At 34.2% G+C, this 26,886-nt stretch overlaps 2 protein-coding genes across 2 annotated transcripts in view; one reads left to right on the top strand and one right to left on the bottom strand.

The window, feature by feature from the left end:
- LOC110021564 (squamosa promoter-binding-like protein 1) overlaps positions 1–1,821 on the top strand; it is a 19,365-nt gene extending 17,544 nt beyond the window's left edge. The window contains 1 exon segment of the mRNA XM_020720102.1: positions 1,249–1,821. Within this exon segment, the coding sequence (XP_020575761.1) occupies positions 1,249–1,713 (465 nt within the window). The 3' untranslated portion in view covers positions 1,714–1,821.
- A 2,633-nt stretch (positions 1,822–4,454) lies between these two features.
- Positions 4,455–25,440, bottom strand: LOC110021563 (pleiotropic drug resistance protein 3-like). The gene is made up of 19 exons (XM_020720100.1): positions 25,350–25,440; positions 23,805–23,957; positions 23,367–23,443; positions 23,068–23,118; positions 22,787–22,877; positions 22,336–22,637; positions 21,985–22,266; positions 21,594–21,907; positions 21,343–21,503; positions 20,997–21,100; positions 20,471–20,624; positions 20,084–20,187; positions 19,618–19,950; positions 14,792–14,875; positions 12,221–12,354; positions 11,633–11,860; positions 5,787–5,958; positions 5,401–5,655; positions 4,455–4,721 (listed from the first exon to the last, which is right to left on the bottom strand). Exons 1-19 carry the CDS (start codon positions 25,438–25,440, stop codon positions 4,455–4,457), a joined length of 3,357 nt encoding a protein of 1,118 aa, XP_020575759.1.
- Between the last annotated feature and the right edge of the window lie 1,446 nt (positions 25,441–26,886).

Genomic DNA, 26,886 nt, shown 5'->3' with positions numbered 1-26,886 from the left:
TATATTATCGGGCGTAGAGTTGGAGATTTTAGAGTAATAGACTAAAATCTCCAATTCTGTTCTATCGTTTGGGTGCTAAAGTGTAGATGTTAGCCCTCAGGCGAGGGTAACGTGGGAGCTCCGAAGTGAGAGCCGGTATCCTCCCAGCCTAGCCACGGATTCAGTAAAAGCGTAAGATTAGTCAATGTTTTTTATGCCTGGACCAAAGGGTAAAGAATATGTATGCTCCTATTTGACACAATATAATTTGAATTAATTCACTTTATCCATTAACTATAATTTCTTGACAATGAAAATGATAATTTCTTATATATTGAATATCACATTTAAACTTTCATTAGTATCATTCGTTATTTAATAGTTATTAGTTATTTAATAGTTATTAAATTTAATAGTTATTAAAATTACATATTTATTGCAATTGTCGCTTCATGACAGATAAGCAAATTGAACTTCGTTGTTGTGATTAAAGTATTGTTTTTTCTAAAATCTTAGTTCGTAGATCTAATCTTACTCCCTGTGGGATTGATATCTAGGACTCCATTAGAGCCCCATATTACTTGAGCGATATGTATACTTGCGTTGATAAGTGTGACTTTACAATTATTGAATATTTATTATGTCCATATTTATCTTATATTTTTAAACATATATAAAGTCGCGGTCAATAAGTAGAATATATTTTGTTGGGATCCAGTTGTTCTCAAAATACCAGCAGTTTACGGGAATTTTGGAGGAGAAAGTTGGAATTTTCAGAGTTCTTTGTATGTACGGCAGTGCCGCCGTAGGAGAGGAGTTCGAGACAGGAAGAGTTAACGGATGTATGAATTTTATAATACTCAAGTTCAGGAGGTGAGATACAAAAATAACAATGTTTTGCTTGATATATAAAAACACCTTTATTTATTCAAATTTTTTTTTTTATCAGATGTATTGACTGTGTATGCAGTAAGACAGGTGTTTTGCACTTGTACAGTACTAGAAATGTCAGATACTGAATATTTTAATATTATAAAATAGGGAGATTTACATGCATAATATGTCTAACTCCTAACCTTCAATTTTTACATAAATGCCACCTTATATATGCATGATAATGTGTATTTTATTTTTAATATAGTTAAAATAGTGATATTTTTGTTGTGATACGAATGATTTGGGTGCTATACATGTAAAAAAATTGATGTTTAGGCGTGCGTTATAAAATATTGATGAAAACATGCTAATGATTGATTTTTTGAATGCTAGTTTGGAGTTAAAGCATGGACTAACGCCCGCGATGCAACCGGTTTCACTCCCGAAGACTACGCGCGAGCCCGAGGTCACGAATCCTACATACTTCTGTTGCAGAAGAAGATCAACAAAATTACTGAAAAATGCGACGTGGTCGTTAACATGCCCTGTAAATTATCATTGCCATCCGATGCAATCTACAGACAATCAGAAGGATTGAAGCCCGCTAAACTACATAGCCTCGGGATTTACAATACCAAATCAAAACAATCAGAGCCTCCTTTCTGTAAGCTCTGCGAACAGCATCTGGCGTGCAGAAGCTCGGTCAGAGGGTCTCTGCTGTATCTTCCAATGCTACTATCTATGATAGGAATTGCTGCAGTCTGCGTTTGTGTAGGATTGCTGTTCAAAGGCCCTCCTGAAGTTATGTTTGTATATCCTCCCTTCAGGTGGGAGTTATTAGAGAGTGGGTATATTTGAGTTTGTGTATGGTTTCAGCACTAACTGTAACAGTTAAAAGTTTCGGTTGGATGGATGATTTCTGTTGATTAATTGCATGATTATGTGACTATATCTATTTAATGTGTGTAAAGTGTTTTTGTCATTTGAACATTGGAAGTCTTCTTTTGTATTGATTTTAGAGAACAAGGACTGTTCAGTTGGAGTTCTGTTGGTTTCTTCATGTCTTTTAGTCAAGAAAGCTCCCATTTAATTATGAAGAAAAATTTTGTTTTAGGGTTTAGGTATTTAAAAAATATTTGGATTTGTTTTTGGATATATGAGTAATTAGTCAATTTGTTTTGATATGTTTAGAATGAGTTTTTTTTTTAATTAAAATAGGTTTAATCATTAAGATTTGTATTCAATAATCGGCATTTTTTATTTGAAAATTTACAATTAAGTTTTCTGATGTATGCATATTGATTTTAGTTTTTTTTTGTTTAGGGTAGGGGGTAGCATGCCCTTATATTTATCATTACATTTGATAATCTATTGATACCCTAAGGGAATGGATTCCTTAGGGCACACAACGTCGGAATGAGGGAGTGTTGAAGATGAGCTACAGGTTCAACGACATCTTAAGCTTCCAGAGGCTGAGGGGCCTTTTGATTCTGCAAAAAAGCGGTGCATTCTACGAAGAAATTATCAAACTTGGCCTTCTTAAAAGATTGGTCTTTAACATAATGACCCAACCTTCATAACAAATTTGTCTCCCTAGTATGTCTTGAAGTACAATCACTAAACATTTCTTGTTTAGTAATCTTTCCTTTTCATATTAGCTTGTGTCAATTTGAACTTAACACCCTTGTAAGGGGCCTAAGGGCCCATTTTTTACCCCCGTTCCTTCTTCTTCTTCTTCTTCTTCTTCTTTTTCGTCCTGTTGGATCACTAGAGTCATCACAAGTTGTGGGGGATTTAAGGACAATGGTAAATTCATAAAGATTTTAGTTGACATTGATGTGAAACCTTCAACTCACACTTTATAGGAAGTCGAAGGATCTGATTAGACATTTCAACTACTTCAAGGGGGTTGGTGCCTCCAAAAATTGTAGGAAAAAGGAGGTATATCTTTTTTGATGAAAGATCACGATGAAAGGTAACTATATTATTTGATTAGCGGCCTTCAATGAAGAGGGATAAAATGAATCATTATTTATGGAATAAAGGAATTATCAGAAGGAATATTGCTTTACACAAGGAGATATTTTCAAGTGAAAGAAAGACGTATAAATGTAGATTTCTTGGAATGGTGAACCAATAAAGTAAAGTATATTTAGGATGATTTGTTGCTGATCTATTTGGAATACACTAATCCTTGTTGAATTTAATTTTTGTTGATTAATGAAATTAGGATTTTATGAATATTTGAAAATACTTATTTTTTTAATCTTTGCACTATTTATGCTTTAAGGATCTCCTAAAATTGTAGATATCTAACAATAAGGATGGTGAGAGGTATTCAATTAATGTGTGTTTGGGGCGGTGGTGCTGTGGTCCCACATCGTAGTTTTTTTCTGTTAGACAAAACTACATTTTGCCTATGTTCTTGAAAAGTTGCAGCTGAAAGCTGCAATTTCCCACCACACTTGGCTACCTGTAGTGACTGTTAGAAAGCTGCGTTCTAACTTTTTCAAAAAAAAAATTATAATAGCTACCGTAACTTTTTGAAGAATAGTTTCTTCTTAATCAGCTTCACAGTTGTTCCTTCAAACAGCTGCAGCTGCCCCAAACAGACTCAAAATCAACATCTTAATGTAGACATTGCACTTTTGACTATCTTTGGTTTAATTTATACACAAAACTTTGAATTAATTTTAGATCCTACCTTGATTTTATAGCCTTCTCTAGGTGTTAGCTCAATGGTGATGATAAATATCTCACTTTCACACATGAGTATTGATCCAAATCCATAGAGGCACCTGCTGCTGATGACCATTGGTTTCTGTTTACAATTATGTCAATATTTCAAGTGCAAAAAAGAATTAGCGGATAAAAACTTTCAAATTCTTTAAGCCACGAAGGGCAAAGATAGGAAGAAAATGTATTGCTACTCACCAATTTTTATTAGACTTTAAGCAAGATGCTTCAAATGAGGCCTTTGAGGTATGGTTTGTTGGTATAATTTGGTTTTTAAACTTTTGCATCTAGTAGTCTTCTGCAATTGTTTGTTGTCTTTCTCTTTTCATGTATTGATAATAATTTTTTTAGTAACTTTTTTTAGCTTTAAAAATCATTTGTATTGACATGTTAACCACAACAACAACAATAACAAGCCCACATGAATCTTTTTTCTCCATCGTATCCCATTGACTGTCATATCTTCATTTGATTCTAATAAGATAAGATCATTTTTTATACATTATCCCCAAATTTTTTTGGTCGACCTCTACCTTTTTTAACATAATTTGAATTTAAAACATCTAGTATCCTAACTAGGTCATCAGTTGGTTGATATTTAATATGACCAAACCATCTAAGACATGTTAACCATAAATTAGAATTGTGGGTAGCGATTGCGTATCAAATTTTCCAATTTTTATTATATATGAAAGCACATAAGATATAACTTGATTACATAAATATCATGATAATAATCTTTAAACACATTTACAGAGATATACTGCCCTCAACTAATGTATGATTTGCAAGCTAGCTTACATGGGTGTTCCCTTCTCTATGAGCACGACTTCTCCCCTAAACATCACACTAATAAGCCTACATTATCTTCTTTGAAAATTTATTTTCCATATACAAAATGAGAAAAGACTGGCAAGAACAAGAGGATAATAAGCCATTGTTAAGGCCACTATGCTCAGTTGGTTGTGATGAAATCCATAATAATTTCCCACGAATGCATCAACTGTTGTGGTTTTCCCAAATGCCATCATTTCCTTGTTGAGATCTCCATATTGTGAAGTAAGCAAACCATTTAATGACCATGGTAGTGGGCAAATATAATATAGCCATTTCCACCATATCGGAATAAGCTGCAAATACAAAAGTATTTATATTCATAACATTTTGGTGTCATAAATTTATGCATGAAAAAGATATATTTCACTTTTAAAAAGTATGTAAAAGTGATATTTTTTGTGATGTTAAATGTTTGGGTGTTATACTTGTAAATATGAAAGTATAGGTGTTAGATATGTAAATACATAAGAATTGTATGGTATTTATGTAAATGCCCCTTAATTTTATTGAGTGCACATGATGTCTAGCTAGGAAAAAAGAGGAGAATGAAACTTCCTTAAGGCAAAATGATGCTTTGTTGATTAGATAATACAGGCAATGGTTAAAATGCAATCTAAAAGGAAATTCAGATAACATTTTGATTTTGGTAATATGAGCTAAGAGAATTGGTTGTTTGGCAAAGACCTTGCTTTGTGTTAGCTAAAAATATTATAGGAAAATTTACATACATAGCACACCTTTTTTATGTATTTTACCTGAACTTTCATATTTATATACATAGTGGTTATAATGATATTTTTAATGTGATATTAAAGCTTTAAAAGAGTAATAATATGTAAATATGAATTAGAGATGTAAAAACATATGAATTGTGTGCTACTTGTTATGTATGTAAATGCTCCAAATATAAGGTTTGAGTTGGAAAGCATGACAGACTGATCAACAAACACATTTGTGGAGATTTTTGCTTGCCGGTTTGGGTACCAAGAATCCGGAGAATAGATTGAAAATTGTGTAAATTGCGGCTGCCGCAATTGAAGCTACTTGAATATTTGAACTTATTGACATGATAAACATTCCCAGGTAATTAAAGCAAAGAAGCGTGCAGAAAACTATGTAGTAATACCACATCATCTTTGAAGCAGACCAGTAGTAACCCACTGCTGGATAAGTAATAATTACGTGTATTGTTGCAAGGATGAATAAACAAGGAATTTCCACTGTTACCTGCAACTCAAATTACAACACGAAAAGATTCAGAAGAAACATATCTGTGTGAAAATTTTAGATGAGTAGTTTGCTCTTTTCTTATTCAAATTCATGTTTTTAGACATCAAATTGTATGCAGTTTATTCTACCTGTGCGAGAGAGTACATGAAAGAAGAGTAAGCTCCAGCAGACAGTTCTCTATACAAAACAGCACGCTCTCTAGCTATAATTTGTAAAACTGAGTTGCAATTATTCATGCCCAAGAATAGCATGGCTAGGTGCATTGATCCCATTATCCTCAACAAGTCTTGCTCATTTGTTCTGCCACCGAAATAAAGAGTGTTCAAGTAAACGTGAGATTTACTGAATTCTTCTACAGCAATTGAAGGCAAAATAACAACTTGAACTCTCATCTATCTAGATATTCTTCGCTTTGGCCTAATAGTCTCATGGTTTTATTCAATTGGTGTAACTTCCCAGCTGATGAAATTCTAACTGTCGAACCAAAAGTCGTCTTGATGTTTGTTGACCTCATTTTTTAGGTCATTACCTTTTCCTAAGATCCTAGGATATAGCTCTAGGAGTTCTTATTGACTATCTTAGAAAACTAGAATTGATACCCACAATTTTTAGAAATAATTTTTAGAAATTAAAAAAAAAAGAAATTAAAAAAAAAACACTTCCTATTTTTCCTGTGATGTCTGGCATTTATGGCCCAAAACCACCGTCTTATGTACGAGCGGTTAAGGGCTATTATGTGAAGACTCAAGGAGAAGTTCCCAATAGGATTTCAAACCCTAGGAAAACATCGTCACGACTTATCGTCACGACTTTTTCATCACATGCACAAAATTCACAAAATTGCACGAGGTCGGTCTTCAATTGAGCCTAAATGATGGGTGAAAATGCAAACTTCTCTGATGGGTGAAAATGCAATGGGTGAAAATGCAAACTTCTCCGGACGACTTCCGACGACAAAATGGACTGTGCCAGTGCTTCCGGGATACCAATTTTGGTAGGAAAAGACACTCATATCGTCATATTTTAGACACGAGAAAATTAGCACGCAAATCAATGAATTTGTCAAAATGACCTCCGACGGCAAAATGGACCGCGCCAGCGCGTCCGAACTGTCAACAATACCTAGAATAGACAGGCCAGCGCGTCCGAAATGTCAAAAATACCTAGAATAGACATCCATTTTCGATAAATAGGCTCCCGTCTTCTTCCCGTCTCTTCCCCTTCTCTACGTGGCACGGCAGCCCTCTCGCTCCGTGCGGCTCTCCAAATGGGGGAGGGGGAGAGGCGAGTTGGCCGACCCTTCTCCTTTTCGAGGCTATACGTTCTCCTCATTTATGGTGTCGTTTCCTTCCTCCTCGATTGGTTGGCTAGGGCGGCAAACAGGTGGCTTTTTCTTTTTGTTTTTTTGGCTATTAGCCTACCTGGAGGATTAGGGGAGTGGGTGGTTCTTCTGTCTTTCTTCTTGACTGAGAAAAAAAAAGAGAGTTTTTGAGAGAGGGGAGATTTTTGGAAGGACTTGGTGTTTTCTGTCTTTCTTCTTCGCTATTAAGAAAGTTACCTCTTTTTGTTTTCCTGTTCGAGAGGAGATCTTCTTCCCTCTGTTGTTCGAGGGTCTCGAGGCTTGGATTTGTCAAATCGTGAGCTGAAAATCGTGGGGAGTATTTGTAGGCTACTGTTGGAGTGGTTTTCTTGAATCTACCTTATACTCTCTTTGCTTTAAATTTGCATAAAGAAATAAGTATTCTTCTCCTCTCCTCTATTTTGCATTATTTCGGATGGCATGAAGTATAGAAGCTTATTTTAAAGTTTAAGCATGAATATTTGCTTAGGTTTGTGAGAAATGAAGCATATATATATGGGTTATCTTTACTTTTCTTTTGCTTGAAACATATGAAGGCATGGCTAGAGTAGTCTAGAAATGCATTTTTATTCCTTTATAAATGTCTATAAAAAAATATGTTTGGGGGCTCATTCTTGCTTCTCTTGCTGCCCCCTTGATAGAATACATGCTGGAAATTATTTTATGAGTTGGAAAAGATGTGTTTGGGGCTCATTTCATGTTTCTCTTGCTGCCCCTTATTCGAATGCATGTTAGAATGAAATTATCAAAACTTTTATTGTTGATATTCATGCTTACAATATATTCTGGAAAAATATGCTCTCCTTTGACCCATTTGGTGGTCTCGGTCTTGGCTTTTTCTTTGGGATTGAATTGGAAGCATGCTTTCTGTTTTGCCCCATGCATTGGGTTTGGTTTCCACCTGTGTTGAGCTCGGTTTGCCCCTTTCTTGGGCTTGGATTGGGCACTTTTCAGTAATATATGAAAGCTGAAGTCTTTTTGCTATTTTGGAATATTTCTGGGCTTGGTATGTCCTGGTATTGAGCTCGGTTTATCCATGTGGGGTTCATTTTGGGCTTCTTTTGAATCAAGTTACAAATGGATTTTTTTTGTCCTGTTTTCCCCATATGGCTGGGCTCGATTTGGCTCTATTAAATGGGAATTTTTTATAAAAATATTTTCTGTTTTAGCTCATTTGGAGGGCTCGGTTTAGCCTTCATGTTGTTAAGTTTTGGCCCCTCCCTGTACTGGCTCAGTTTGTCCTTATGTTGGATAGTTTTTCCCTTTCTACTGGGTTCGGGGTGCCCTTTTGCTAGGTCCGGTTTGTGCTCCTTTTGGTGAGTTATGTTGGCTAAAATTTCTTATACGTTTGGACTATTTCTTTGGGCTTAGTTTACCCCTTTGGCCTTTGGTGGCCTTTGGTGGGTTCAATTTAAGCTTCTTTTGGTATTATATTTTGGCTGAAATCTCTTACTGCTTAGAATTGTCCCTTGGATTTAATTTGATATTTTTTGTTGGGCATGGCTTTGTTGGATGTCTCCCTTCTCTTTTGGCTTTACCTGTGAGCTCCCTTCCCTTTTGGCTTTACCCGTAAGCTAGATTTGGAGCTTGGCTGGAATTTTGGTTGTTTTACCCATGGGCTCTCCTCTTCTTGTTGCCTTACCCGCAAATTTTCTTCTCTTTTGGTTCATAGGATGTGTAGCTTGGTTGTGATCCCTTATTGCCTTACCCGTAAGCTTTAACTTATGACCTCTTAGTGGAATAAATTGGGCTAGTAATTGTCTCTTTCTATTTCCTTGGTCATGGATATTTACAAGAATAATTTCATTTTAATGAGATGTAAAAGAAAAAGGAAAAGAGCTTTTGATCAAAGTTGGAATTGATATTGGCATCGCTTTTGGAGATTTAAAGAGTTATTCCCTATGGATTATTCTCTCTCGCCTTGTGACAAATGAAAAATTCTTGAAACTTTATTTCGAGAAATCATGAATTTGATATAAATTGAATTCATAAAGGGGTTTGAAAATTCATAAAATTGTCACGGGTCGATCCATTTATGAAATGTGAGAAAATGATATCCTTCTAAGATTGATTCAAGGACCTTGAGGCCCTATTTAGTGAAGTTTAAATTGCATTTTTGAGGCTTTATTCGTTAAAATTTGATTTGCATGTTGAGGCTTTCATATTTTGATTTGAACATTTTAAGTGTTGATTCTTGGAGACACTTATGCACATTTTTTGGATTGATTCGATCTTTTTTTTTTACTTTTTACGAATTTAAACGTCTTTAGACCGATGCATTCACGATTTCGTTTTAAGCTTTATTGATTTGACTTTGTTTTAAAAATGGATCGGTCTCCTTTTCGTTCATTTTGTTTTCTTTTTTTTAACGGTCAAGTTAAAAATGAAAATTTCTGATTTACTTATCTTCAGAAATGATTCATGATCTTAAGGAAAATATGAGGGAAAGAGGAGAGAAGATTAAAAGTGAAATTCGGTTCTTTGAGATGATAAAATCTAAGGAGGAGATAGGATAGCAAACCAATCACCGTTCCTTTTACATAAGGAAGATGAAATTGTAAATTGGAAGAATAGTTGAGGGTTGGAAGAAAGTGAGAGTTTAGATAACGATTAGGGACATGGATTTAAAGATCAGTAGACCTGCACTTAGGTCCCTTAAGCTTTGAATAAACTTAAATTCAATTGCTCTAACTAGGATTGAAGCACACTTCACAACCCTTTTGCGAAAACTATAGGTTTACCCCCTAGGTTTTAGGATTCTGATAGCGAGCTAAGCTTAATCTAAAGATGTTCGAGGATTAGTTGAAGGACACGTAATTAAAGTTAGACACTTTAGAACTCTTCAGGCCCAAATTAAAGTGTAGGCTTCCTAGGTTTTAGGAGCACACCTTGAGAGAGTCCATCCTTCTAATGTTCAAATGATCCTAAGAAGCCAGACATCTGACCCTAGTTTATAAGGACACTAGACACGAGGGTACACTAGATTGTGGTTCATGACTGATTTAATTAAATCAAATAATGAAATTCTTGTCTTAACTTGACCAAAATTGAAACTCAATGCTCCGGGATTTGAGCTTGTCTTACACTCAGATCCTCCTGACGATTGGGGACATTCTCAATATCACATATAAATCTCTTATTCTTGGTCCTTTATATGTGATATTGTATTTTATTTTATTTGTTTGTCTTTTTCCTACGATTTACCTGTTTTTCTCAAGATTTTTTTCAGGCCAAACGTTCTCTTTTTACACAGCGCATAATAGCTAAACTTAAAGAAGCAACGAACCTCCCAGGTATACAGGTTTAATTTACATTACAACATTTTATTTCACAACATGTTATATTATTTTCATAACCTGTTATACTATTTTCCCAGCATGTTATACTGCATTTTCTAAGCATGTTATACTCTTCTTTCAGCATGTTATATTGTCTTTTCTTTCTACTGTACACTATATTGTTTTTTTTTCTTTTATACTGCATGTTTAGTTATTTTGATATACACTAGGCCTTAATTTAGGAAAACCTAGTGGTTGTATAGGATTAACACTAAACCAGGAGGTGCTACTACGAGGAGCTTGGAGCGAACATCGTGGGCAGCACAGCAAGGGATAACTTCAAGATGAATCTGCAGCAGCAAAACACATTTTCACAACACTATACACTTTCCTTAGTTTAAATAACAACTTACATAAAATCACCCTTTAGGCCTTTTGCACAACTCTGTTGAGCAATTATAAGTCCTAACACTTTAGGATTCCGAGGTTACCGCACGGAACAGTGTAAATCCTCCTATCTTTTTAGGCTATTTGCACAGTTTGACATTGTGTAAATATAAGTCATAAATCTTAAATAATTTGCAGGATTGAAATATCTAATTAAATCATTTCAAAGACATAAAGCCAAACAATAGGATAGTTGGGAGTTCACCGGAGTTTCCCCCGGATCTGTGATATCCCCTACTTTTCTTCCCTTTGGATTCCTTAAATAATTGTTCCTATTTTGAGTCATTCCCATTTGATTTTCCCTTGTCCAATCGTGAAAACCTAAACTTTGAAACCTTGAAGGCAAAACCACCTGATCTTAATAGAGAGTTTTCTTAAGCGACCCCCAATCATTTAATATGTAATTAACTATAGAAGCTTGTCTCTATAGGGAACCTGGAACTCAGATAAAATAAACCCTATCTAATTTTTTATGTTAGTTAGGGGAACTTGTTGACCTTTTTATAAAATATTTCGTAAGCCAGAACGGATGTCACAAATTTTTTAGTCTAGGTGATTGAATCCCTATTACAAGTAATATATTTATTCTTCGGGATAAGTATATTACTTGTAGTGTTGTATTCAATCATCTAAACTATTTAAAATGTGAGACCCGTTTGTCTCACCTATTTTAAAATTAAAATGTTACTTTTAAAAATAAAAAAAAGGTCATATTCATATTTAAATTATTTTCAAAATCACAAAATCATCACCTTTTCAAATCACGAGATTAAAACGGCCGACAATGTTTAGGAGTTTAGCTTCATTCTACTTGGGAGGTTTCACAGATTATACATCAATGCAATGATTTTGACTTTGAAATCAAATTAAAGAAGAAAAATGAACTTACATTTTCTTCCCTTTCTGCCAAAAGAGTGCTGCAAATAGAACCGATATAAGTAGCAAAAATATGAGGCGCACCAGGTTATAGGTTGAGCTTCTCCAATAGGACAATGATAGCTTCCAAAGACATAACTTAAATTGTAGCCATCTGGTTTGTGATAGTGATGCAACGCCATAAAGATCACTTGAACCTCGTGGTGGGATACTAAGCTGCTCAACAAGTTTTTTGTTATCCCTGAGCAAAACACAGATTTAGAAGCTCAATTCTCTTTCATTATTGTCTAGAGAAACTTACATTCATACCACACAATTCTTTTGTATTTACATATCTAACATCTAAATTTTTATATTTACACTTACAATTCTTTGGTGTTAGAAACCTATGCATGAAATGGAGTACTTCACTTTTAAAAATTTATTAGTGATGGTTTTTTTTATGTGATGTTAAACTTTTGAGTATTATAAATGTAAATTTGAAATTTAAGGTGATAGATATGTAAATACATAAGGATTGTGTGTTGTGTATGTAAATGCTCCTATTGTCTAAATATAAGTCTTTCAATGAAGGGTATAGCAAAGAAGAAGTGGATCAGACCAATATGCAGATGAATCGGTGTAAACACGAGCAAAATCTATGCCAAGCTTTTCTTCAGCAACTTTTGAAGTAATCTCAAGCATCCATGTTGCTGGGTTATAGTTTTCTCTAATTTTTGGGACACCTGGAATTCTCTGTAAAACAATAAGGATGATGTTAAGAAACTGTATTATCTTTAAGATAATAATTTTAATGATGTCCACACCAAATCACACCTTAAATTATGTTCGGCAAACAAAGCATGTTAATTGGAACCTTCCTTTTATTTAGAATAATCCGTAACTCTCCTTAGATTATCAAGAGGGAATGGAATAAAGACTAGGTTGCCTCCATTGTGTTTTGGACATCATTGATGTGAACTATGATGAATGGATACAGTCACAGGGACACAAACACGATACGGCATGGGCGCACACACAACATTTCTATTATAAAAAATATAACACGCAAATACGGGTCGATAAGACATTATTATATGTAGGAGTATTTGCATATAAACCGCCCAATTCTTATGTCTTCACATATCCAACACCCAGACTTTTTTTTCTTTTACATTTATATGGTCCAAATTTTTCTATCACTTCTAAAATACTATTATTTTAACTTTTTAAATAGTGAAATGCACCTTTTTATGATATATAAGTAAAATTTGAAGTTTAATATATAAATACATAAGAATTGAGTGGCATGCTATAAATTATATAGAAATTAAATAAATAAAATATTAAGATCAATAAAGAAAATATAATAATAATTATAATAATATTATATTTCAAAAAGTGAAGGGATCCATAGAGATTGTTTAATTTATGATATAAAAAAAAGTAAGCATCGATTGTCTTTGTCTTGTATTACATCAAGATAATTTGAATTTTCAAATAAGAAATAGAATACTTTTATTGTCTTTGTCTTGTATTACATCAAGATAAATTGAATTTTCAAATAAAAGATAAAAAATAAAAGTAAGCATAGATTGTTCGTGAAGGGATCCAAACACGAGCAGTTATCTATTCTTGTTTTTATTGTTTGTAAGAGTGTATGAACCAATGGAGATTGAAGTTGGGCCTGATTTACTAGTGATCAAAAATATTTTATAACCCAAATGCTTGTCTATGGGTGATGGTTTAACTATTTTTAGTATTTCTATATTATTATATTTAATTGTCCAATGAGGTACAAAACCTAGTACTCTATCATACCTTTACAATCTCTCTGTGACAAATGAACTCTTTGTATCGATTTTTAGTACCCCTCAATCAAAAGTTTTTTAACACTATCAGGTATTATGCACCAACAGTTCACTCATGTATCGACTTTAGGAGTTACTCTTAAAGTTTGTTCACCTATAGTAGAAAATTGCAAAGGCTCAATGAAACTACAAATTACATGAACCACTCATTCACAACCAAATCATCTATTTTGATACCATTTGTGAGGGAAGACTTGTGAGTCAAAGCTAGAATAGATATACTATTTTTTCAACTCAAAAGTTAAATTAAAAGGTAGCTTGTTTTCATATCAAGATATTTTTTTCCTATTAGATATGAGCCTAAATCCAATACTCTATTGTGTATCAATTAGCTTTATAGCATGCTTGAGAGCATTTAACTTCCATTTGCTCTCTTGTTGTATGTGCATTTTTATATTAACACCCAATTTCTTCAACTTCATTTGGATTCATCGCCAATCTTTATTTTCTATTGCATTTTATATGCAACCAATTAATCCAGACAAAGAATGAGGAAATATGAAGATAAATTTAGTCTAGTTTTGGATTTGAGTCTATTCATTTTTGTAAATTGTATGCATTATGGCTTACTTGCTCGGTTGCTCTGTCCTAATTATAATGTTTTATCTTGCCATGATGTTTGAACCATAGATGCTAATCATACTTCCTTAGAATTTTAGTATTTATACAGAGAACTCATAGATATTACTGCCCTTGAACCTGTTCACTGTTGTAAATTGTCTAGGGTTTGAATCCTGAAGGATATTTGATACTCAAGGAGTAATCGAAATTATTAAAGCTGCTTTCTAAGAAACCACAATCTTGAAAGTTCTCCTCAACTATATTCATATTCAATGAAAGTATTCATGCTTTATTGGCTGCTTTGCTAATATATACATTTTATTCTACAGTTTCTACTTCAAAACCTTATTTATTCTTTTTTATATTTTTTTCCTTTTTTGCCAAGCTAAAATGTCTGTAAAATAATCTGCACCAATGCCACTACCAGTCATATGCCATGGGAATAGTAGATCATCTCTTACCATATTTTATTCCTTTTGCTGTGTATTCTTTTAGTATCTATGTTTTATTTCCTATTATGTATTCATTTTTCTTTTGTGATCTTCGTTTACTTTGCTGTCAAGAAGATTTCCTGCTAACTATATTAAACATTTTACATTTTTTATGGAAGAATTTTGACTAAATTAAATACCGCTTAAGCTTATAATCATTGCTGGGCCAAAACATAGTATTTCAATAAATTGTTTTGATCCGGATGAATTCTCATATCAACAAATGCAACAATGGTGCTCTTCATATTAACTATACAGTTGGAATTGTACCTCAAAATAGTCAATGATTTTCTGTGAATTTTGACCTATTGGTCCCGAATAGATCATCCGACCTCCTTTTTTCATCAAAATTAACTGCAAAAGTCAAGCCAAAGATTAATATTGGGGTGCACATAGTATCCAAAAGATGATAAAATAAGAAATCATAATTTTGATATATATAAAAGACATAAGTTTCAGTTGACATTTATTTCTTTATATTTAATTGAACATTCTTGCGCACCAGACTTTTTATTGACTAAACTGTTTTGTTTGTAACTTCTTGCAATTTCAAGTTTGCTCTTGAAAGCTTGGTAATTACTTGTGGGAGACTAATAGCATTGTATTTTAAAAATTATTGTGTCAAGTATTTTCAAGGTCATGTTTTATACTAAAAATTTGTGCATATATTGAACAAGGATTAATTTTATATTCAACTGGTGAGGGGTGAATTATAAATGAAATTCTTTTAAAAGTTTTTTGTATATTAGTGGACCAATTTCTTGAACCTTGTCATGAGTGTCAATGTACCGAAGAAGTTACTTCTGTACTTTATTTTATCAAGATTGAATAAATAGAAGTTGTTTGTGTCTTTAGGACACTTATTATACAGTAAGATTATTGGTTGATTCAGGAAGAACTTTCAGAGGAGAAATCATGGGAAAAAATAAAGGTCAAGGAATTGCAAGGAGTCTCTCGAAATTCTGGGGATTTTGGGTTATCTTGAGAATTATTTATGTATAGCATAATGGTGAAAGGAAACAAAGAAGATGCAGTCAAGCTGAAAGAGATCATTAATTTCAATTAAATTCATACTGTGACGAAGAATTATCTTACTTTTTCACATATGCATGTGGAAATTGGGTTTTGTAAAAATAAGATAAGATGCATCCTAAAATCTAATTTATTAAAGGCGAATAATCTTAAAATAGTATAATTCATGTATAATTAATAAATAATTGTTAGTCTTAATAATAAGATTTAAAATACCGACAATTTTTTGTCCAATTTTATTTGATTTCTATTTTCATTGGAATCTTGTGATGAAGTTGGGATTTTGGTCTTTAATGTTGGCCATGTGCTAGCCAACCAAAAGCAACATTGGGTTCATAAAATTTTCAGTAGATCATACAAGAGGGCATTATAACTGAATAGTAATAATAATAATAACAACATAAATTTACATACATGCACACAAGTTTTATGTATTTAAGTATCTTGTTAGGTAATGTAGAGATCCAGTCCATCGAAATTTAATTAGCTTCCTAATTAAGTATCTCACCTACCGCTCACCTACTTTCCCACCTACCGCTCACTTACCTCCCACCCACCACTCTCATGGTTTCTATAAATAGTCTATTTTGGTTTAAAGGAGAAGTCAAGCCAAGCATGGACAAGCCAAACAAGGTCAAGCCAAGTCCTCTTGAGAGCTAAGAGAAAGAGAGGAAGAGAGAGAGAGAGGGGAAGGGAGAGAAGAAAAAAGAGATTTTCTTGTAAACGTCGAGACGCTCGACGGTGTAACTCCTCGAAGTAGTAAAATCCTATGCAACAGCTCTTTGGACGTAGGAAAATTTGCCGAATCACGTAAATCTGTGTGTCACTCATGTGTTTTTTTCTGTGTGTAGTTTTTCTCGTTCCATTTTTTGATTTATTATCGTCATTTTTCACAACAACTAGTATCAGAGAATGGGTTTGAATCTAAGGAAGAACGATGGGCGGAGACGAAGTGATGACATCGGGGATCGAGAATTTCAATGGCATAGATTTTGCTTACTGGAGGATGCAGATAGAGGACTACCTCTATGAGAAGAAACTTTATCTTCCGTTATTGGGAAAGCGACCGGAAAAGATGGATGAGGCAGAACGGAATTGTTGGATCAACATGTTCTAGGGGTTATATGATTAATCATGTCGAGATCGGTTGCCCACAACATCATCAAGGAGAGGACTACTACAAATCTCATGGCGGCTTTATCATGTATGTATGAAAAGCCATCGACGAATAACAAAGTGCATCTGATGAAAAAATTATTCAACTTGAATGACGGAAGGTGTGTCTGTTGTTCAACACCTAAATGATTTCAACACTATCACAAATCAGTTGTTGTCTGTTGAAATTGATTTTGATGATGAGATACGTGTGAGATTGATGAGATACGTGCGTTGATATTTTTGACTTCATTGCCAAATAGCTGGGAAGCCATGAGGATGACATTTAGCAGTTTTGCAGGTAAATCTAAGCTAAAATATGATAATATTCATGATTTGATTTTAGTTGAGGAGTTGTGCGGGAAGGATTCTAGCGATGCCTCGTATTCAAGTTCGGCGCTGAATGTTGATTCCAGAAGGAGATCACATGACAGGAACTCAAACTGTGGAAGATCAAAATCAAAATCAAGTCAGCAGAAAACCTGGTGGAATTGTGGCAAGGCTGGCCACATAAAAAGGAACTACAGGGGAATCCTAAGAAGAAGGAGACCTAAGAAGAAGGAGAATGATGACGCTAATGTTGTAATTGAAGAAATACAGGATGTGCTATTACTAGCAGTTCATAGTTCTGTTGATGACTGGATACTGGATTCAGAGGCTTCCTTCCATACATCTTCCCATCGGGAGTCAATGCGAAATTATGTTGTAGGTAACTTTTGGAAGGTACATCTGGCTGATGGAAAAGCTCTAAGCGTGGTGGGGATGGGAGACGTTGATGTTGCACTCCCTAACAAGAGCAAATGAACTTTTCAAAAGGTCGGACATGTTCCTGAGTTGAAGAAAAACCTCATCTCTGTTGGGCAGCTCAATGAGGGTGGTCATTCGGTGGTATTCTCAGATAGCACCTAGAAGATTACCAAAAGAGCATTAGTACTGGCTACGGGTAAGAAAACTGACACACTATATATAACTACAGGTTTACTCAGGCGTAGACACATGAGTCAGAGGTGCATTATGGGGAAGTAGAAGAAGGTAAGTTTCTTGAAAAGTGGCAGAGCGCCAAAGGCTGGGAAATCGAACCTTGTACAGACCAATGGTGGAGAAGCACAAAGCTATGAAGAAATCTTGCAAAATGAGAATTCGAGCAAGTGGGAGCTGACCAAGAGGAGGAGACGGATTCCCTACAAGGGAATCAGACTTGGGAGCTGGCAAAACTTCTACCAAGAAAGAAGACATTGCACAATAAGTAGGTGTAGCGGGTGAAATCTGCACTTGGTGGCAGTAAGAGGTACAAGACTGGACTTGTTGAAAAGGGATTTCAGCAATGACAGAATATTGCTCATGTAGTAGGAGTTATAAGCAGATACAAGAGTAATCCAGGAAAGAACTTGGTAGTACAAGGCTACGTTGACGGTGATATGTCAACTGAGGGTGTTACTCGTGAGAAGTTGAAGTTGTGCTCAACTTCAGCTGGTCTTCTAGCATGAAGACAGGGGTTTCGAGTTGCAAAGGTAGATGATATCATATTTTAGGAAAAGTTCGGTACAACTAGTAGATGATGCAGCCAGTAGGTGATGTGGTCAGTGTCCCAGTCTTCAAGTGAGAGAATTGTTAGGTAATGTGGAGACCCAGTCTACCAAAATTTAATTAGTTTTCTAATTAAGTATCTCACCTACCGCTTCATCTACTTTCCCACCTACCGCTCACCTACCACATCCCACCTACCGCTCACCCACCCCCCACCACCTCCCACCTACCGCTCTCATGGTTTCTATAAATAGCCTATTTTGGCATAAAGGAGAAGCCAAGCCAAGCAAGGTCAAGCCATGTCCTCTTGAGAGCTAAGAGAAAGAGAGAAAGAGAGGAAGAGAGAAAGGGAGAGAAAAAATAGATATTTTCTTATAAACGTTGAGGTGCTCCTTGATGGTATAATTCCTCGAGGTAATAAAATCCTCTGCAGCTCCATTGACGTAGATAAATTTGTCGAACCAGGTAAATATGTGTGTCTCTCTGATATTATTCTCTGATGTTATTTAAAATGTGATGTTAAGGACTAGAGTGATATGCATGTAATAATAAGAGTTTAGGTGCTAGACATGTAAATATGTAAGAATTGTGTGGTATGTATGTAATTGCCCCTAATAATAATAATTAAATAAAAGATTTTGAATCAATAGCATCAGGTTGAAGGACATCATCGAGACAGTTCCATAGTAAGGAAGGAAACTTGGATTTCCTTTTGGACCCCTTAGTGCATCCGGACGAGATGATTGTGATAGGAATGAATGAATTTGATAGAAGGATGTGGATTCTCGTCGGGTTTGGGTAATAAGTATTATAATTGTTATTGAGGATTATTTCAGCTCATTTTAAAAAGTATGTGGACTGATTTGACACTTTTATGGACACTGAGACTAAAATATCCCCATGTAAATAGTCAATGCCAACTTTGACATTTTACTCCATATGGCAAATTATGATGAATGCATTCCTCTGGAACTACTCACAATAGATATCACCATTTTGCTAATAGTATATGGTGAATAGCCATTGTTTATGCAGGGTTGGGCTGTATATCTTGACTTATTTGTTTATAAAGCATTTAAAAGCCCTTCTAAAATGTATACTTTAAGGAGTCAGCATGGTCTCTTGAGTGTTTACATGGAGTCATTGTAGTCCTAAAGTTTATAGAAGTGCCAAATTATTTACTAGACTTTTTAAATTAGGGCTAAAATAAGCATTAGTGGGGACATTTTTAGTTCATATTAAAAAAGTTTAGGGACTAAACTGACACCTTCTGGTGCTACAATAATCCCCTGCAAAAAATCAGGGGATTAGTTTGACACTTTCTCGTTTACTTTATGTTATCATTAGATTTATAAGATTCACAATGAGTTAGACTGCCTTACTGCTTTAGTTTCTCGATCTATCTCCTCTGGAAGTCTTAACCAGGCTGAAAACATAACTGACTCGGCAATGGTAATTTGTGAAGAGTGTACGTCATTTTGTTCACAATATCCTGACACCCTTGCAAATGTTGCTTGTACTTTGGGGTATCCCTCAATTCTTATATCTCCTTCAATAATGCCACTTGTTTTTCTTCCACAAAGAACATCCATTAATGTTGTTTTTCCCGCTCCACTAACTCCCATCAGAGCTGTAAGGATGCCAGGCCTTAATGCACCTGTAATATTTTGGAGAAGTTGCAGCCTTTTCTCTGAAGATCCACGTTCTGTCACTTCCTGTTATACAACAGTGATTGAATGAAAAATAGGAAGCATATTCATTAACTTGATTATTTTTTATGTAATCAATTATTTGAGTTTGTAGCTCTATGTAGGCACTGTAGAAGAGATGATGAAAGCTTAAGAGTACCTTTGGTGCATCAATGTAGTAATTTACATTTTGAAACGTCATGGTTAATGGATTGAATGATATGACCATCCTCCCTGCAACAAATATAAAGCACAAATGTGATTAGAGGATATACTCATCAACATTTCTTGCATTAGTTATATCAATGATCATTTTAGCTTATGAAAAATGTTTATCACCTTTTATTTTTCTAACATCTGACTTAGAACTCTTAGTTGATTTTTGCTCTAATTTGCTACAGAAGTTAGATCCTTTTTCATCCCTTTGTGATCTAAGTTGATGATTTGACGTAATAGTTTTAGAAGTTCCTGGATCTAAATAGCATGAGGTGTCAATTTCCTATTTTAGTGGCTCATAACTCTATCAAGTTATAGGAGTAGAACATACTATGTAAGTAACTCAGTGCTATGGTATAACAAAAGTTAAAAACTAATGTCAGAATGCACAATGCTCCTAGTGATAGCCAACAGAATAATCCTTTGTTGCTTAGACCTTGACTTTTCAAGACTTGCTCACCCATCGTCTCATTTTCTGGCAACAACTGTTAGCGAAAGTAGATTGAGGACGTTAAAGATGAATTAAAAAAAGGGAAATTTGCATACCTAGCCCAATTCTTATGTATTTACATATCTCTCACCTAAAGTTTCATATTTACACACATAACACTCAATTCTTTAATATGACATAAAAATAGCATTATTATCACTTTTTAATAGTGAAATACATCTTTTTATGCATAGGTTTAAAGCAATGAAATGCTATATATGTAAATATGGAAGTTTAGGTGTGAGATATGTAAATAGATGAGAATTTTGTGCTTTGTATGTAAATTTCCCTTAAAAAAACCAAAAGCTAACTATTACGATGAATTGTCTTCCCTTGGAGGTACAAAAGGGAACTCACTATAACTTACATTTTGCCATCTTGGTGCCCTAAACTCATTAATAGATAGCCCTATTTCTGCATATGTTGTTGGTGAGAGCCAAAAGGTCCACTGCAACCACGTTGGGAGTGAGGCTGCAATAGAAGTTTTAGGGTTAAATCTCATGAAGAAGTTATACTTCGGCTTCATTTGGATCCACTTATAAGGCAAATTGTGACTCATAACATAGCAATGAAAAAGTGTAGCCACCCATTTTTTAATAGCTAAGTTATCACATTGCTCATTCCAAACTTAGTGTAAGCTATGCCTTTTTGGCTCCATGATATGGTTATCCAATAAGCTTTAATTTATAAAGAAATTTGAGCCATGAAATTACATTGTGGAAGAATGTAGCCCCCGAACAGAATTGATGTCACCATTGCCAGAGAGCCTGAGCACATCGCTTTATGGTGAATTCTAGTAATTGAGGCTATAGAACGAAAAAGGGAAGTTGATGCTTGATGCAGCAAAAAGAGTAAAAAGAAATGATAGAAGAACCTGTCAAGCATATTTCATAGAGTAAATTAGGAGAATAGGATTGATTTTATCAAAAAATCATTATGAAGGAGGACTCAGCTAAACGCTCACCTTTGTATCTCAGGAGTGTATCCAATAGCATAATAAGTTATTCCTGTCCAAATGAAAGATTCCACCAGAGAAAAGGGTATCTTTAGGATAGCTGCTGGCATTGCATATGCCCATGCAGGATAGAAATGCAAATCTCTTTGTTTGTAAAAGATGGGTAAACTGACAATAGACAATGTTAATTCTGCAATTCCATTAGTCATAATCCTGATAATGGTGTAGCGCAGTGAACCAACATAGTAGCTCGCATGTACTAAATCTACAGTCATTTGCGTGTGTAGAAAGACGGTGATAGTTATAACAGCAAGAATTATAAGCTGGAAAAAAAATAATGATTATCAACTTTCTGTTATCCTTATTTGTTAATTGATGTTTAAATGTGTCAAATAAGCGCTTGAGCTGTTTTAAACATGTGAACAAATGAATTTCTCTTCATTATAAGAAGTTCTCGAGCCATACAAGTTCCAAGCAATTCCCATTTTTTAGTAGACCTCGTGCTAAACGTTGCAAATTTTGTATCAGAATCATGATTTTGATGTTTTTTTGCGAGTTGTTCTTGTAACTCCATTCCAATATTGCTGGACTTGAATTTCATTGAGAACTCATCTGCAGTGATGAAGCTGTAAGCCATTTCTTTTTGGTGCCAATATTGTTCTTGATCCTTTTCTGAAATGACCTGCAGTAATGCAAAAGAAAAATTCAATTAGAATTTTCAAAATTGTTTTCCTAATCAAGCTATGTGTACCTCATGAAGGAACTCAGCAATTCCTTTTTTTTGTGGACATCTGAAGCCACAATCCTCGAAGAAATCAAGTATTAGCTCCCGCGGCCCTTGATATATTATTTTCCCTTCCGCGATCAAAATAATGTCATCAAAAAGTTCGAAAGTCTCTGGTGCTGGTTGAAGAAGAGAAATTAATGCAGTTGCAGCTGTAATATGGACAAATTGTTGGATGCATGAAAGTATCTCAAGTGTTGTGGAACTGTCTAGGCCATTTGATATTTCATCCATGAAAAATGCTCTGGCTGGCCCAATCATCATCTCACCTAAAACATAAAATTACTTAAAATTAGCATTTTGTAATCTTTGGAAACCGATGCATTTTCTGTTTGTATAGATTCAAGGTCATTCCTAAAACCAATATTTGTAGAACTGAAATTTGTGAGAACAAGTTTGGTTAGATGAATGATTCAACCTATTGTTAATCTTTTTTTTGGTCCACCAGATATACCCCTATTCATGGCATCTCCAACCATTGTCTCCGAGCAGGACTCTAGACCAAGGATCTGCATTTCAACAAAAATTATTGAAACAAAAACATAATGAGAAGATATCAAATTGCCCTGCCCCTCTTTGAAGTACTGGTATCTTCAAAGATCAGTTGTTCATAGGAAATAAACATAGATACTGAAATAAGTAGATGTTGTGGAGCTACAAAAACTTTAAGCATGGTAGTTCTGGTGTTTTTTTTATTACCTTCAACATATAGTCCGTTTGTACATTTGTTTGTCCCTGGACAGAAATTGCCTGCAATAGCAAAGGTCGTTGAACTTGATTGATGAAAGCTTGTTTACGGTGAAAGAAATTTTAATGAATAGGGTAGATTTTTCTATAAATATATTATAAATACTGTTGATTTTGTTTTAACATATTATATAAGTTTTGTTTATTAGAAGACATTGAAAATTGAATTAGTAAGTTATCATTAATTTTGATTTTCATTCTATATTTTAATCCATGCTACGCTTTAGTTAATCATAAAATGTTCCACTTACCTTCATGTAGGTGTCTATCATTGGATCTGGAGCAATGCCTGCCTTCTTCTCTTTTCTTACCACTTCTGCCATGATACCTTAGCCACCATGAACAAGTTTAGTGGGAGCAATTCCAATTCTAACTTTATAGAAGTTCTTCACCCAGGGTTTGTTTGGGATCACTTTTGTTTTTAGTTTTTATTTTTATTTTTATGTTATTTTGTTTATATTTTGATTTAAAATAAAGCATTACTTTTTGGTATGAAATAACATATTTTTAAAACTCTTTAAACAACTTTTAGATGTTTTTGAGTATTTTAAAAATATGTTAATTTTTTTTAAATATAAAAAAAGTTTATTAAACAAATATGTTTTTAAAATAGGAACAAAAACAATAGTGATCTCAAACAAGCCCTGAAACTTAATTTGGAGGCATTATGCAGCAATTATGCCATTTACTTGCTCTGTCCCCTACGCCTTGATATCTTGCTGAGAAGTCCAGAGTTTCCCTAACTGTCATTTGAGGAATATGCAAGTCGTGTTGGCTAATGTAAGCTGTGGTTTTTGCTAGCTTTATTCCATCTAGTTTAGAACCATTGTAGGTAATATCCCCTGCAACTTGCATTTGCGGACATTTAAAAAACATGAGGAGCTTATTTTACGTCTTTGATCATACAAATTCTTTAACTAGTGATCTGACATTTTGTTTTACTGTTTGCTTGTCTGCTATAATTTTAGGTGTTAAATATGTATTAAATAGGATTTGGATGGTATGTATATAAATGCTCCTAAAATTCTACTAGTACCTGCACATAGGGCTGTAAACAAGCCAAGCTTGAGCAAGATGAACCTCAACTCGTGTTCGGCTCATTCCAATTTGGCTCGTGTTTGAATGACTCGTGAACAATGAGTTCGTGTTCGGCTCGAATAACATATTTATGTTCGTGTTCAGCTCATGCTCTGCTCGAAATAGGTTCGGCAGAATATAAAATGCCGCAAAATCTTGTCAATAATACCGTGGACATTCTTGTTTTATATCTTGAGTTGTAAATGAACAGAGTAAAGCTAAAACTCGTATAAAAAGGTTTATAAAGTTGTATGAGTGTACTATTTAATAACATCTTTTCACTATTATGAACAATTATTGTAAATTTTCAAATGAGAAAAACATACAACAATAGTATACGAGCATTGATATAATTTTTTTTTTTTTGTTTTATAAAATATGTTTTATAAAATATACATAATAACATAATATTTTATACTCAATATTTTGTGGAGTAACACAGCTGAATAACTCCAATAATACACTGGAATATTGAATATATTTATTATTTTATATATTTATTAATTTTTTTTTTTTTCGAGACAATTCGAGCCAAACACGAGCAAACAAATATTTGTTCATGTTCAGCTTGTTTATATTTTGAGCTTAAAAATTTGTTTGAGCTTAAAAATTTGTTTGTGTTCAGCCCGTTAAGCTTAACGAACGATCCGAACACAAGTTACGCCCCCCATTGTCAAAAAAGTTTTTTTTTTTCTATTCCCTCAATTGATGATTATAATTTCTGTCAAATTATCTACATAACTTTCTTGGGCTTATTTAATGGATTATTCTCAATCATTATGTTGTCTCTAAATTAGAGAACAACTATTGGCCATAATTCTGAACGCTCACTTTCAAACTGGAGAGAATATTACATTCGGACGACGGCGTGGATTACTACACACCTCTTTTCAAGCGAGGTGGTGTGATCCTACCTATCGCCGAATGTAATTTTTTTTCTCGTTGTCATAAAGATAATGATATTTTGCGCTTTAGAGTTTTTTTGGACACAACTTAGTTATGAGTCCATTTTCAAATTTAATTAAGATGAAATATCAAGTTATCTCAGATTATTTAATCTTATAATGATGCAAAGTTTTTTTTTTTGTAATATTGATGAGAAAGTTAATCATAAATGCAATGTTTAAGTAAATTATAACTTAACAAATTAAATCAACTAAATACCTTGAGAGATTGATTAAGCTTCCCTGCTAGAGATGACAACAATGTTGTTTTTCCACATCCTGGAGGTCCAAGCAAAAGGGTCATCCTGAAATGACTCTAAATTATGTTACTTATTGAAATATTTTATAACACATATTATATTATTTCTGCAAATAATTGTCTTGTATGGCAGAAGAAAGATAAAGTTTAACAAATATATGAAATTTCCAACTCTCTTAATTAATTATGTATTTGTGTAAAAGTTACTGTGAGCTTGGCCACAAGCTAGTTGGCTCGCATGTACGCAGAAGGGAAAAAAAAAATGCACGGCAATTCTCTGGAGAAAGCATGGACATGATCATCAATGAGCTAGCTGAGCCGGAGCAAAAACAATGAATCAATATGTCGAGCAGACATAGACGGAGCAAAAGATGTCAAAGTCATACGGTAGCCGTAGACTTTACCCTGTACACTTAGGTCCTAGGTTAGAGACAACTTTTCGTTAGATGGTGTGTTAGGTTGACCTAGGGTGCTAGATAGTTATTTTGATGTCCGACTATTATTCTTTGATAGTTTGTTTGTCATAGTCATTCATCTTTCATGTTTTGTGCTTTTGGTGCGCCTGCATGCCTGATATGCATGGTTGTGTGTTAGGTTCTGCAGAGAGTCGTGCTTCTATATACACACACACACAGGTACCATAAAAGGGTGTGCATGTAATGATTTATACTAACTCTTTTGCTTGCAAGTGTTGTTTAGCTCCCCCACCAGACACAACTCATTATATGTTGTATTGTTTTCCCCGTTGACATGTGTTTTATTGCAGGTTGAGTCTTATTTTTTTTCTTGTGTACTTTTTAAAGTCTATAAGAGTCATGTAGTAGAAATAAAATACGAGCACGGGTTCCGATGCAACGGGAATCACGTGACAGGGATCAGAAGCAAAAATGTGTCTCGTATCTTAATTTTGCATTTGATATTGATAAATAGAATTATGTACGGGCTTGTGTATGTGAAGTTCGACCACATTTTTTTTTCCTGTGATATGTTGCTGAGCCAACAACATTTGACATTTTATATATTTTTATTTGGTATGTTTTCTACCTTAATGAATGCTTGAATTGTTTTATTGTTTATTTTTGTGGTTCGTCTGGGAATAGCGATGTAATATAAGCTCTTTAGGAGTTAAAATCCTAATTAAAAAAAATTAATAAAATATAAATGAATTTTTAGGATTAAAATATTGAGGGATTTAAAATATGTATTTTATTTTCATGCATGGCCTTTGGCCAGATTTAAAATGGGTTGCATTACATGGGCATCACCCAAGTCATATAATAGAGCCTCCATAATATTTAAGGATTGTTCTAGATAATTGTATTCATATTGCATGTCCCGAGGAGAATCACACGTGCTTATCCAACCCGAGTGACCCAACATACCTTTTTATATAGGTGGTTGTCTAATGTGCATAGGTGTTAGAAGGCTCCTGACACAAACGGGTGCATGTCATTTTGTTTGGAGCATTTGCAACTGAACCTCCCTCTCTCT

This window comes from Phalaenopsis equestris, unplaced genomic scaffold, assembly GCF_001263595.1.
Source record: "Phalaenopsis equestris unplaced genomic scaffold, ASM126359v1 Scaffold000135, whole genome shotgun sequence".
Lineage (NCBI taxonomy): Eukaryota > Viridiplantae > Streptophyta > Magnoliopsida > Asparagales > Orchidaceae > Phalaenopsis > Phalaenopsis equestris.
Note: the sequence above shows the minus strand (reverse complement) of the source record. Positions and strands in the feature narration are given on the sequence as shown.

Bases quoted from the DNA above. Each gene is read 5' to 3' on its own strand.
- LOC110021563 (XM_020720100.1), bottom strand. From the start codon at position 25,440: ATGACCCTTTTGCTTGGACCTCCAGGATGTGGAAAAACAACATTGTTG. The intron at 21,908-21,984 runs GCGCTTATTTGA...TTTTTTTTCCAG, and splicing joins ACATGTTTAAAACAGCTCAA to CTTATAATTCTTGCTGTTAT. The intron at 11,861-12,220 runs GTCTGATCCACT...TGTTTTGCTCAG, and splicing joins ACCGATTCATCTGCATATTG to GGATAACAAAAAACTTGTTG.